The sequence below is a fragment of the Loxodonta africana genome, chromosome 7, assembly GCF_030014295.1.
Source record: "Loxodonta africana isolate mLoxAfr1 chromosome 7, mLoxAfr1.hap2, whole genome shotgun sequence".
Lineage (NCBI taxonomy): Eukaryota > Metazoa > Chordata > Mammalia > Proboscidea > Elephantidae > Loxodonta > Loxodonta africana.
The window spans coordinates 129,276,425-129,291,225 of record NC_087348.1 but is presented as its reverse complement, the minus strand read 5'-3'; the positions used below and the strand labels follow the sequence as shown (position 1 = coordinate 129,291,225).

At 43.4% G+C, this 14,801-nt stretch overlaps 1 protein-coding gene across 1 annotated transcript in view; it reads right to left on the bottom strand.

Moving 5' to 3' along the window:
* Positions 1-13,169, bottom strand: part of DDX10 (DEAD-box helicase 10) — a 378,968-nt gene extending 365,799 nt beyond the window's left edge. Inside the window, exons 1-4 of the mRNA XM_003415620.4 lie at positions 12,868-13,169; positions 2,466-2,526; positions 1,977-2,107; positions 392-550 (exon numbers count right to left, since the gene is read on the bottom strand). Coding sequence (XP_003415668.1) covers positions 392-550; positions 1,977-2,107; positions 2,466-2,526; positions 12,868-13,053 — 537 coding nt within the window. The 5' untranslated portion in view covers positions 13,054-13,169. The remainder of the gene's footprint in view (positions 1-391; positions 551-1,976; positions 2,108-2,465; positions 2,527-12,867) is intronic.
* Positions 13,170-14,801: the final 1,632 nt, after the last annotated feature.

Below are 14,801 nucleotides of genomic sequence, written 5' to 3'. Positions count from 1 at the left end.
CATTCCTCAAAACTATCTACCTTCCTTTCTTTTGCTACTAGCCAAGTAATGCCCTGAATTTATTCAACCTCTTAGATACCTTATTAAATGGCATCTTTCCCAATGTACATTAACAGATAGATTTACACATTGGTTAGAGTATATTAGTCTCAAAGAGCCGGACAAATTCCAGATACTCTGATAAAACGGACTTTCTCGGCCTGCAATGCTGACAACCAAATTCTAGACAACAGTGACCACGCCAAGATGCTACCACCCCTCAAGACCCTGTCTAGGGGCCCAGACTGTCTTTTTAATGAAATCTCCACCTCTTCCTTGTCAACTGCCACAGTGCCCCAACGTTAAGTTGTAAAGGGAAAGAAAAAGGAAGGGCCAGGACAAAAGGACAAACCTTTCCACCAATGATGAGACCAGCTGAAAAGTCATGATTCTTTCCCACTTTTCGGAGAACCTCAAAGGTCTGATAAGCCAGTTCTCTGGTAGGCGAGATTATCAGAACTCCCAGCCCATCTGCTGAGGTCCACTGCAGACGATATAAGGCTTCCAGTACCTCGAAACAGACAGCAAGTAAGTGGTCAATAAGCCCTTAGGAAAGGCATCTTTTTGATCCCTGAGCCTCAACCTTGCCCCTCCAAATTACAGGCACCTTCTAAACAGAAGGCCTTTCAGACACAAGTTTTATACAATCAATCAGAAGGAGAGATTCTGTATGGTTTTTTTTTTTTTTTTCTTTCCACCATCCACCAGAGTGTCCATCCTCAACCCATAAAACCAAAGCAAACTTGTTGGCCGCTGAGTTGATTCCGACTCATAGCGACCCTATAGGATAGATTAGAACTGCCCCATAGGGTTTCCAAGGAACAGCTGGTGGATCTGAACTGCCAACCTTTTGGTTAGCAACTGAGCTCTTAACCACCACGCCACCAAGGCTGGAAAAAGAAGCCCCATAGCAGTCCAGCTGCTGCCAGAGCTGTACCATCAGCAGACTGGCATGTACAGCCTCACAGACAGTTAAAATAGATTAAACAAAAATCTTTATCATCATCATTTTCTCAACAGTGAGCTTCCCTCTGCGTAGCTGCCGTGGTTATATATACAATGACTGTGGTTACACAATGACTGAATTCTCTAAGAGTGGAAAGACTTTGCTCAAAAAAAAACCTAAGATTTAAAAGAAAGAAATGATTTTGCAATACTTAGAACAAAACTTAAAATGTGATTTTTCTAGGCCAATTATTTCGTAGGAAGTCCAAAATTAGAAGATCAACTGCATAAATGAGATGTAAATAAATTTCTAAGAGGTTTTCTTGTTTTACTGCTATAAAGCACAGCTCTTAATGTCCCAGAGCCCTGGGGGTGTAATGATTTAAGAGCTTGGCTGCTGACCAACAGGTCGGCATTTCAAATCTACCAGCCACTCCCTGGAAACCCTATGGAGGCAGCTCTACTCTGTCCTATAGGGTCGCTATGAGTCGGAATCCACTCAATGGCAACAGGTTTGGTTTTGGTTTTATTAATGCCCCAGAAAATTCTCAACCAATGACCAAATCTCCTTCAAGTGAGCATACATCAGCTTTATCCTAAACAGGTGCAAGGGTAAATGCAATTGGCGGCTTTGCAAGGTGACAGCAGGAAGAGCTTTCCCCGCCTGTCTTATTGCAGAATAGAACCATTCTGACCTGCCATGGGGGAACGCCCCACATTATAAGAATGTAATGACTTGTGAAGGCATGATAATCCACTCATTCAATAAGATGCTGAGCGCTCGCCACGTACATGGTACTGTGCTAGGACTTGGGGAACACGACAGAGAACAAGACAGATGTGGCCCACCTGCTGGGGCTTGCACTCTAGCTAGGAGATCCAATGTGAGGCAGCTCTTTATAGATTTATTTGGACCTACATCAAGGGCCATAAAGGAGAGGTTATACAATTGTATAATGGGGGACCCAACCCATTAGGAGTAAAATACTTACTGGAACAAGGAAAGCCAAAGTCTTGCCAGATCCAGTTTTGGCAGCTCCAAGCACATCTTTACCTTGCAAAGCCAACCCAATGGTCTGCTTCTGTATCTCAGTTACCAAACGGTACTGGGCTTCTTGCAAACCTGGTAGTGTGGAGGGGAGGAGAATGATGATTTAGAAAATCCCTGCAAAAAGGTGTTACATTTTTGTTTCCTTGCTTATTTTACTAACACAATTAGGTTTCATTTGAATTATTCAAAGGCTCCTACTGTCTTGTATTTTTACTACTGTTCTTTAACCTATTTAGAAAGGATGGAGAGACCGACAAATTGGTAAAACTCAATAAATTGATATTATTTCTTGTTGTAGGTTGCCATCATACCAAAATCACTTGCCAAAATAAGATTTTTCAGGTTAAACTCTCTCTGAACCCTCTTCCATTTGTTTAAAAAAAAAAATCAAGAAATCCAATAACATGTCCCAGGATCACCGTGTACCTACCTTTCAATGTTTTTTTGGACAAGGGGAAATCTGAAAATCTCGTAATTTCATTAACATTTATCTGTGGAAAAAAAAGAGGGAACTGCGTCAGATAAGAAAAAAAATAACCTACTGTACAACTTATTTGTTTCACAATAAAACCCTTTATTTCTCGACATTTAATTAAATTGGGCTATCTAGTTCATCCTACTGCAAGTTCACTCAAAATTCAATCATCACTTCTAATTAAAAACTATCATTCCTTCTGAAAAGAAATATGCCATGAGAAAACTGTCTTGAATCAAAAATATAATATTTGTAATCATTTCAATTGGTTTAAAAAAATGTGCCCCCCCTTCTATCACTCACACACACACACACACACACACAACACTTTCCCTCCAAAATGTTAATAACAACATAGTAAGTCATCACTTTATCAGTTTTACGAAGAAAATGAACTTTCAGTCATCCTTTAAGGGATATCAGTTTAAGAAATAAAGGAGGAAATGATTACAAATCACAGACCATGATGAGAGCAGTTCTATTTACAAACCTTGGAGAACAGATTGAAATTAGTTGAATAAATACATCTTGTTAGCACAGGCCTTTCAAAATTTTCACCATAAATGCAATGAGGTGTGAAATCCACCTGGTAACTACTCATTTTGGGGCATCCTGAAGGAGAGGTATTATTTCACCATAATCAGAGAAACCGCCTTTGTCATGCTTTGAGGCCACAATAAGTATCATTTTGTCCGTTAACTTTACATTATCCAAATGTTCATCACTGACGTTCTTCATTAGCATAAACCTAATTTTCTGAATTTCATTCTGGCTGCTCAGGAGAATTATTTTATTGCAGATGCAGAAAGCAGAAACTACTCCTCAGATGTGGGAATATGCGGCCAAGTTATTCATGATTCACAAAAGAGGAAAGTCGCATTTGTAAGGTTCATTTATTTAAATCACACTCCACACAGCAGGCAGTAAAGGCAGGACAGCTTGTATTTCATTTTACAATCTACACATCATCTTTCCCAAGGTTCCTAATGTAGTCCAGGCAGGGTTACTCTCTGCCCTCAAACATTAAAAACACAAACATTAAAACATTGTCTGAATCTCTACAAATCACTCCAGGTATCACTGGAAAGTTGGCAGAGTCGACGAATTAGCATTAGAAGGAGAATAGTTCCTTTAAAAAACATCCCGTTTCAGCAAAGAACCTCAGTTAGAAGATAATCTCCCAAACCAAACATTAAAATTAGGTGGGGTCCACCCCTGTACTTATAGAATTATCAAAAAGCTGTTTTTATAGGGAATGAAATGCTTACAGAAAGAGGTAGACTAGCAACACTCTTCAATCCCCAACAGAGGTAGAGCAGAGGCAAAGTGGGCTACTTAAATGAAGTATCCCACATCTTTCCAAGAAGGGAAGCTTAGAACGAAACTCTTCCAGCACTCTGTCAACTGTAACCATATAAAGCTATACCCCATATTCTTAAAAAGAAGTCATCAAGCAAACAAAAGTGAACTATGATTCTTCTGATATTCTACAACAGGAGTCGGCAAACTGTGGTCCATGGGCCAAGTTTAATTCACTGCCTGTTTTTGTAAATAAAGTTTTACTGGAGCAAAGCTATAGCCATGAATCCGACAGCCTCGGGGCACCATTACCAACCCCCAACTTCCTCATAAATAGGGTAGCATGAGCCACCTCCCCTTCTAAGTGGTTTCTCCAGATTTTTTTAGGCAATGGGCCAACTTCCTGCCCAAGGTAAAGGAAAACAAGAGGCTGGGGTTGCAGACCACCGAACCAGTTAAGACCAGATCTGGCCCACCTAACATGAACAGAGCCATCAACCCCTGTCCTCTGGGTGATCCTAGAACTTTTCTCCCACCAGACAAAAGCAAAATTTAGCAGCCTTTCGGAAGCAAAGGGTCCAAGTCTAAGGTCTGGTTTGAGAGAACCCCCTTTTGGACTAAGCAAGCGCAGGCAAGGGAATGACCCCAGGAACACCTTTTCAGGCCTGACCAATCAAAGACCTTGCTCCTTCCTGCCAAGACCGTTCCTCAGCTTTTGCCCCTAATAAAAGCTGTTTCAGCTTTTGTTCAGGAAGCCACCTTGGAGACACAAGTCCCAATGAGCTCCTTTGCTTAGACAACCAAATAAAGCTTCTTTTGCTTTCATCTGTTTCGTGTCTCTATGGCATGGCGGAGTGAAACCTGAGACCCCTGGTAACACCCATTGTCTGCGTAGTTGTGACAGAGACCACGTGGCCCAAAAAGCCTAGTATTGACTATCTGGCCCTTTATAGAAAAAGCTTGCCAACCTCAATCTAAAAAATTCACAAGTACATTCCAAGGAATACTTAAAAGCCAGATCAGAAGATGGCTGCAGTTCCTACAAAAACACACTCCCTCTCCTTCCCTTTATCCCCTTCTTCTCTTAGAAAATCATTCCTGTCTCCTGAATCCCTGTACACTCCCTTCTAAAATCTATATTATCATTCCCCTAAATTCAAAGAAAAGATGTTTCAGTGATGGTTATTAGTTCTTGTTGTTGCATCAATTCCAAGATATTGTGACCCAATTGGAGAAAGCAGAACTGCCCCATAGGGTTTCCTAGGTCGTAATCTTTACAGGAACAGGCGGTCAGGTCTTTCTCCCGCAGAGCGACTGGTGGGTTCAAACTGCCGACCTTTCAGTTAGCAGCTGAGTGCTTACCCACTGAGCAACCAGGGCTCCTTAGTCCTTATTAAAGGCTTCCCAACCTTGCTGGAAAAGTTGGAGCCGGGGGCAGGGAAGATGGGGTAGATATCACTAGTCACCCTCCTATATATCTTATAGCCCTTTCTCTGATAATACCTATTTCTCATGAAGGTGAATGATAATATCCTGAAAGCACAAGAAAAACACATTTAAAACTTCCTAAAATACTCCAACTATTGCAATCAAGAAAAGAAAAACCATTTGCTTCACATCACACCAGATCAAATTTTGATTAAGAAACTAATCAGGATTAGAACTCACAACCAACTGCTATAGAAGTCTAAATGAATTAATCCCAGATCAGAGTTTGAGTCATTCGGCAATAATGAAAACATTTCTCAATAAGCCTCAATCCTTAACTTTCATCAGCCCCTCCAACTCACAACCCTATGTGACAGCCTTGGAAATATGCCACCCAGATCTCCTGCTTCAGGGAACAGAGCTGACTGATGGCCGCAGCTGTCACCCTTGTCGATCCACCACTGCAGAGGCCATGCTTCCCCTCAGCTCCTCCCAGGCAATGGCTGAGCATGGCAGGCTCATTCCTGCAGGAGGGGGATTCCTCTAATAGGACACATTGGCTCAAGGACGCATCAGCCTGGCTGAAGCAGTCTCAGAACTGTGCTCCAGTCTGAGACTCCCTACTAGGGCTTCGAACCAGTTCTTCCCAGTTTAATCAAAGCCAAGGAAGCAATACTGGAACAGACCTAAATTTTTAAAAATCGGGTGAACCGGAATCATAACCAAATGGGAAAAATTATGGGTCAGAGCCCTACCAGAAACTTAATCTCCCTCTTAGAAAACAAGGGCAGTGTACATGTTGCATGGAACCCTGATGGTGTAGTGGTTAAGAGCTTGGCTGCTAACTAAAAGATCCGCAGTTTGAATTCATCAGCTGCTCCGTAGAAACCCTATGGGGCAGTTCTACTCTGTCCTATAGAGTGGCTTTAAGTCGGAATCAACTCTATGGCAACAGGTCTTTTTTTTTTTTTTTTTTTTTGGTACATGCTGCATAGCAACCAAATCTCTGGCCCCTGGGATTTTATGCAGCAGTCAGAAGCAGCAGTGTCCCACTCAAAGATGGCAGCCAACCACGCCCCTCTGAATGCATGTCTCTCTCAGTCCTGGCAATTACCTAATCTCACACATAAAGCTCCTAAAAGGGCTCACTACACCTCTTCCAAGTCTCCCATTTCAGGGCTTCAATCCATAACTTTTCACATTCCAGTTATGGTTCTGGATCAGCCAAAAAACCAAAACCAAACCCGTTGCCGTCGAGTCAATTCCGACTCATAGTGACCCTATAGGACAAAGTAAAACTGCCCCATAGAGTTTCCAAGGAGCGTCTGGTGGATTCAAACCGCTGACCTTTTGGTTAGCAGCTGTAGCACTAAACCACTACGCCACCAAGGTTTTCTGGATCAGCCAGACTTTAGAAATCTGGGTGTGTTCCAGTTTCGATTCATCAGCCATAACTAAACCGGTTCAAATCCCTGCTTCCTACCCAATCCATCTTTCCCCCTCTCCTTTCACAGGAATCAGATCTATATTGTGATCTGAAGGTTTCCCCTCCTCCCTACTCCTGTTCCTTCTCCTTTATCATCCACAGGCATTTCCCCCAATGTATTTCCAATTCACTTAATTATCATGTGTTTCTCAGAGCACCCAAGATCTAGATTATGCCAATAATCTCCTACCTGGTCTCTTTGCCCCCGACCATTTACTGCTCAGACATATTCTCTACGTTACTCCCAGACTTGCCACTATTTCCAGATACAATCTCTGAGCATGGTGTCTGTATTAGTTTCCTACTGCTGCTATAACAAACTACCACAAACTTAGTGGCTTAAAACAACAAAAATTTATTCTCTTATAGTTCTAAAGATCAGAAATCTAAAATGGGTCTCATGGGCAAAAATCAAGACCTGCATTCATTATGGAGATTCTGAGGGAGCATCTGTTCTCTTGCCTTTTCCACTTTCTAGAGAGGCTGCCCAATTTCTTGGCTCAAGGCCCCCCAAACTCTCTCCATCTTCAAAGCCAGCAATGTCAGGTCTTCCTCACACTGCATCACTGACAGTGATTCCCCTGCTTTCCCCTTCCACATTTAAGGATGCCTGCAATTACATTGGCTTTGCTTGGATAATCCAAGCTAATCTTCCTATTTTAAGGTTAGCTGATTGTTGTTGTTAGGTGCCGTCAAGTCGGTTTCAAATTATAGTGACCCTACATACCACAGAAGGCAACACTGCCCGGCCCTGTACCATCCTCACAATTGTTGTTAGGCTTGAGCCCACTGTTGCAGCCACTGTGTCAATTCATCTCATTGACGGTCTTCCTCTTTTTCACTGACTACGGCTTAAGTCAGGCGTATCTTAGTCTTCAAGGTGACATCTTTGCTTTTTAACACTTTGAAGAGATCTTTTGCAGCAGATTCACCCAATGCAACGGGTAGTCTTATTTCTTGACTGTTGCTGCCATGAACACTGATCGTGGATTCAAGTAAAAGGAAATTGTTTACAACTTCAATATTTTCTTCATTTATCATACGATGCTTATTGGTCCAGTGGTGAAGATTTTTGTTTTGTTTATACTAAGGTGTAATCCATACTAAAGGCTGTGGTCTTTGATCTCCACCAATAAGTGCTTCAAGTCCTCTTCACTTTCAGCAAGCAAGACTGTGTCATCTGCATATTAAAGATTGTTAGGAGTCTTCCTCCAAACCTGATGTCTCGCTCTTCTTCATACAGTCCAGCTTCTCAGATTAACTGCTCAGCATACAGATTAAATAGGTATGGTGAAAGAATACAGCCCTGATATGCACCTTTCTTAACTTTAAAACACGCAGTATACCCTTGTTCTGTTTGAAGGACTGCCTCTTGGTCTACAGTACAGGTTCCACATGAGCACAATTAAGTGTTCTGGAATTCCCATTCTTCACAATGTTATCCAATCCATAATTTGTTATAATCCACACAGTTGAATGCCTCTGCACAGTCAATAAAGCATACATCAGCTGATTAGCAACCTTAATTCCATCTGCAATCTTAATTCTGCTTTCCACATAACAACACATTCAGAAGTTCCAGGGATTAGGATGCAGACATCTCTGGAAGGCTATTATGTTGCCTACTACAGCTTCCAAAGCCAGTCAAAATTCAGCTCCGAGCCTCTTCTCCAACTTCATCTGAAGCCAATTCAGAGACACATGCAACAATCAAAGCGGCATACCTCCAATCAAAGAACACCATGCACTTTCACATCTTTCTTTGTTTCCTCATGTTGCTCTTCACACCTATTAACACCCCTGGCAATATTTTCCATCTGGTGAACTCATCATTCAAGAACTAGCTCCACTTATAGGGTTTCCAACAAGCGGCTGGTGGATTTGAAGAGCCAATCTTTTTGCTGAGCTCTTCACCACTGCACCACCAGGGCTCCAGCTCCACTCATGAGTACCACAAGTTGCTGGACAGTATGTGCACTGCAAAAGGCACTAGTGAGACTGAGGTGTACAGAACAAAATCCAGCTTGCACTCAGATTCCCAATCCAGGCCCAAGGCTGCAACCACAGGAGAAGGGTAGTACCCAGAGGAAACACGTTTTCCTAACTCACCCACACAGAAGAGGCTCTGTACAAGATAAAGCTAGCCTTGTTTTTCTCTAAGTGTACAATCCTTTGACTAAATAGCACTGTAATTACTATTTTAGCATGTGTATCAGCCCCATTCCAGGCCTATAGCAGACAGTTTCCTAAGAACAAGGGCCATGTGTTTTCCCCTTTTTTTTTTAACCCAGGCGTTAACAGGAAACCCTGGTGGCGTAGTGGTTAAGAGCTACAGCTGCTAACCCAAAGGTCAGCAGTTCGAATCTACCAGGCGCTCCTTGAAAACCCTATGGGGCAGTTCTACTTTGTCCAATAGTGTCACAATGAGTCGCAACCGACTCAACGGCAACAGGTCAGGTCAGGCCTTAACAAGCACCTGTCAAACTGATTAAATTCGGAAGACGTTGCTAAACCAAATTTCCTAGTATTTCACCAGTAAGGCCAGTGAATACCACCTGTACACCTTGGCTCTATAATAGGAGTTTTCTGCACAGATGCTGCCACCTGAGCAACAACATACGGAAGAGCGTATACACACTTGATTACCTAGAAAATAAAAAATCTGCTGAGTGTTGTCCAGAATTTCTAGCCCTGGGTATTGTTCTCACACTGCATTTACTTCTTAAGCAAATCTTAACAAAGTATTTCCAAAATTAAAAAGATAAAACCAAACAATACTCAGGGAGAAAGGCTTCTCCTTCAACTTAGTGAGAACACTGGGATTTAAACATCTGCATACTACAACACAAGAAGCCCTGGTGTCACAAAGGTTAAGCACTTGGCTGCTAACCAAAAGGTTGTCAGTTTGAATCCACCCAACAGCACCATGGGAGAAAGACCCAGTGATCTGCTCTGTAAAGATTTCAGCCAAGAAAGCCCTAAGGAGCAGTTCTACTCTGTCACATTAGATCACTATGGGTAGAAATCGACTGCACGCAACAACAACATACTGCAACACACTAAAGTACAGTCATTTAGAGCCCTGGTGTTGGACTTTGAACTCCTTTTTAACTCACTAGCTTTTAGCCTTGAACAAATTATTTAACACTGCTGTGTCTTCAAGTTTCCTCATCTGTATAATGGGAGCAATGCCATATGGTTGGTTGTGGTGAGGATATGGGAAGTCCACATACATAAAAGCTTGATAAATGTTATAGTTATCACTATAACAAAGAACAAAAGAGAATGAGTCAACGCTACCAACCAGAACAAAGCCACCTAAGAGAAGATCTAGCCATGGAGCAATCAACACTGCAAGACAGATTCAGCACCTATGAAGGACAAGCACTATGCTATCAGTATCTGCGAAGAGCAAAGGTGAGTATATCACTGGTCTCCAACTTTGGCAAATTCATGACCTAGGGGGACAGTTAAAGAAACCCATAACTACAGCCACATGGTAAATGCTAAAGTGAAGGTATACACAAAATGCTACAGCAGCACTAACTCTGCCTGGCTGGGAAGAGAGCCTTGAGCTAAATCTTGAAGGATTAATAGGTAGCCCTAGGGTAGGAGGAAGGAGCCCTGGTAGTGCAGTGGTTAAGCGCTCGGTTGCTAACTGAAAGGTGGGCGGTTGGAACCCATCAACCACTCTGTGGGAGAAAGATATGGCAGTCTACTTCCATAAAGATTTACAGCTGGAAACCCTATGGGGCAGTTCTATTCTGTCCTACAGGGCCACTATGAGTCCGAATTGACTTGATAGCACACAGCAACAGGGTAGGAGGAAAGGGGTTACTCACTGCAAGGAGCATAATTATCAAGTACCAGAATTGTTTAGATGCCATCGAGTCAGCTCCATGAAAGGCAACAAAGATCCTGACCAATTCACAAAACTTCACGTTGTTTCTTCCTGTATGTCTATCATATACCACTTGGCTTACATACATTACCTCATTTGAGCCCTAAAACACTCCGGGTAGTTAATAATCCCTGTTTATTGAATGAAGAAATCAATAGAGAGTTTAAGGAACTTTCCCAAAGACAGAGAGCTAGTTAACACTCAAACTGAGCAAGGTTTAAACCAGGTCTGCCTAGCCACAAATAAATTACTTTTTCACTAGACTGGAATACGTAGACACATTAATGTGTTTGACCATTTTCCTTAAACTAAGTGAATCAATGAATGCTTTTAATCTTGGATTTTCATCTTGGGAAGAATCACTCTAGCAGCAACATAGGAGTCCCTGGGTCTTGCAAATGGTTAATGCACTCAGTTGCTAACTGAAAGGTTGGAGGTTTGAGTCCACCCAGAGATGCCTCAGAAGGTCTGGTGATCTACTTCTGAAAAATCAGCCACTGAAAACCCTACAGAGCACAGTTCTACTGTGACAGAAGTAGATCGCCAGGCCTTTCTTCCTAGGACATACTGCAACTTCCATCCTTACCATTAGCAGCTGAGCACATTAACTGTCTGCACCACTGAGGGACTGCAGTTACAACCCTAAAAAAAAAAAAAACCCTGCTGTTGTTGAGTTGATTCCTACTCATAGCCACCCCATAGGGTTTCCGAGGCTGTAAATCTCTACAGAAACAAACTGGCACATCTTTCTCCTGCGGAGCCACTGGTGGTTTCAAACTGCCAGCCTTTCAGTTAGCAGTCTACTGCTTTAACCACTGTGCCACCAGGGCTCCTTAGTTCCAGCCTTATAACCTGCAAAGCTAAAAACATTTACTATCTGGCCTTTTTCAGAAAAAACTTTGCTGAGCCCTGTTATAAGCACAAGCTACTGCAGTGATCCAAGCAAGACAGGATGGGACCTGAACTAAGGCACACTAAATAACTACTATGTGCCAGGCATTATGCAGAAACCTTTTTTAACTCTCCACAACAGCTTAAAAGGTAAATAATATTATTGTGCCTTTAAAGACAAGAAAAGGAAGCACACGGAGTTTAAGTAACTTGCCCAAAGTCACTCACATGGTGAGCAAGAGCTGGGATCAAAATCATTATCATTTTGACTCCAAAGCCCCAAACAAGCTCCTAAACTACTAAGCTCTACCTAATCTTACTACTGATCTACAAGTCATTTAAAGGAAAGCTATACCAAGACAAGGGATGAATTTAATTCCATGAATGTTCCACATGTTAAATCCCCAGTTACACTACACTAGAAAAGGACAATCACTGACAGGCTGAGTGAGGTGAGTGAAGGCCAAAAGACATGGGGGTCTAGAGGAAAGGAGAAGCAGAGGGAGCTGAGAGGCCCAAGGAGCCTGGGCTGGGAAAACGATCAAGAAATCAAACTGGTAACTGCAGGGATACTCATCTGGTAACATCTGCTGCAATGTGGAGATGGGAACTACCAGGAACAGACCAGCAAGCAGTCCTGCTTTTCTATGCCAATTCCTGGATGGGGACGTGAAGCAAGTGGAGAAAACGAGATGGGCACAGGAAGGAAGACGGATGACGTTGATGAGGCAGTCTGGTACAACGGTTAAGAGCAAAGGCTTTGAAATCAGAAAGGCATGTGTCTAGGTTCCAGTCGCACACACCTACTAAGAGCGAGAGCCTGGAACACTCTTATCCTCTCAGGCCTTCAATTTCCTCATCTGTAATATGATAACATAGAGATAATAAGACCCATAACTCAGATCTAGTCAAACAATCAACATAATGCTCATGATGAGTGCTTAAAAGTGTAGACATCATTATTACCGTTATAGTTGACAACAATAAAGTTATTAATATCACTGTAACTACTACAGCATCAATGTCCGCACCCTTAAGTATCATTGCATTTCCATCGTTTCATCAAGAACAGTGGGGTGAGCATTAGAGCAGCATGGACGTCGAGAGGCCCGGGTTGCAGTGCCCTGCAGAACATTCGTGGGACCTCAACAGGGCCTCCGATGACACCTGTCCACCGTACTCTCTTCTCCAGCCCAGTGGACCCCCAGGATGGGTCCACAGTGACAGGTCCAACCCCACCCCTAAGCAGCCCATCGCCGCGGCGACACGTAGACCCGCTGCCTGCCCACCCGGTGCCCGGCAGCGGCCGCGACCCGCGCCCCTTCCCTAGCGCCAGCCCGTGCCCGCCTCACCTTCTCGTAGTTTTGCATGAGGCGGCTGATAACCTCTCTCTCGACCTGCCACTCGGGCTTCTTCAGTTGCTTCCTCAGCTGCTTCTTTTGGTTCTGCTTATGGCTGTGTTTCTTCTTCCAGCGATTGAAGCTCCGCACCGGGTCCGGCCGGGCTCCCGGATCCAGAAAGCCAGCAGTTTTGCCCATCGTGGCCTCGGTGACAGACCAGATCACACTCAAACACGAGACAGCCACAGCCAGGCGGACGTGAGGCACCGATGACACACGGAACCAGCGTGGAGAAAGCGGAAACTAGCGCCTGCGCGAACCGAGTGTCCACCCCCGAACTTTTGAAATCGGGGCACACGCCAATGACGGCAAGGAAAACGCGGGCGGTGATTGGCTTCTTGCATCTCACAAGGCGTCTCTGGGAAACCAAGGCGGAGCAATCTAAAGACAGGGAGGGAGCTAAGCCACGCCCAAGAGCACGCCGGCTCTTTAAATATGCGCGTGCGCACTTGTTGCTGTTACTACGGTGACGTCATAGCACTTAACATTTAAGAACTGTACAGATTGGCTGTTGCTTTAATGTTTCCAAACGCGCGTGCGCGCACGTACGCTCGCTCACGCACGCACGCACGCACGCACGCACGCACGCACTCACTGCCTTTGAGTTATAACTGCGATATTCCTTTGGTATGTATATAGAGACTGAGACCCAGGGAGCCGAAAGAGTTTCCAGAGTTCAAGCAGCTAGTTAGTGACCTCCGATTTCCAGCGACTGAAGAATAAACATTGCATATTCCTCTTACGCCTCTCTGAGTTTTCCCTTTCCTCTGGCCCCACAGAGAAGCTGTAGCAGCAAGGGAACTAGAGCAGTCAAATTCAATGTACCTTTAAATGCTATTTTGAAGACAAAATGATTAAAAAAAAAAAAAAAAAAAAAATTAAGCAAAAGTTATTTGGCAAATTAAAAGTTGGCCATTTAAGTGTAATGACTTTCACTGAATTAATTTTTGGCTTGTTTACTAGAGTCTTCACATCACATGTGCACACTAGATCTTCTCATCATTTGAAAATGCTTTAAATGACTGATGGGGGAGGGCTGGAGGGGTTGTCTCAGCAATGAAAACAGATGGAGTTGACTACTCACATGCAGAGTGTTTGGGCCCTCAAATCCCCTTTCCAATTCACTTACCCAGATGACTACCCGCCCCGCCCCACATTCCCCTGCCCATTCCTCAACCAGGAAATGGATTACCGAATGGGGGGGGGGAAGGTGAACTGGAGAACCTCCATACTCATGTGGTGGATAGTAACACTCAATAAGGAAAGATTATATCAGCGTAGGTTGTGTTGGCAAAGAACACCGAATATACCGTGGACTTTCAGAAGAACGGACAAATTAGTCTGGGAAGAAATGCAATGAGAAGTCTCCTTAGAAACCAAAATGGTGAGATTTCTGCTTGCTTACTTTGAACACAGCCTCAGGAAAGACCAATCACTATAAAAGAACATCGTGTTTGGCAAAGTAGAGTGTCAGCAAAAACAGGGAAACACTCCATGAGATGGATTGACCCAATATCTACAACAATGGGCTCAAACATACTCAATGGCAACTTTCCAATATGTTATATGTAAGGTTTCCGTGAGTCAGAGTTGCCTTGAGGTCAACCAACAACAACAAATACATACAGAACAATCAGACCCTCAGCTGTAACTCTTCATCCTCTTCTTAAAACTGAAGCAGCCAGGAGTATATACACCCTGGGCAAGAAACTGGAAGATTCATTTCTAGGGAAACTGACCAAACCAAGAGAAAAGACTTAGATATACTGACATTTAGGCAGCCCCCAAAGAAAAGGCAGGTCACTGTTACCCAACTAGGGTCTGTGCCCTGGAGCAATTGAGCCAATGAAACATACTCCAAGTCAGAAAGAGTGAGAAAGTTTATT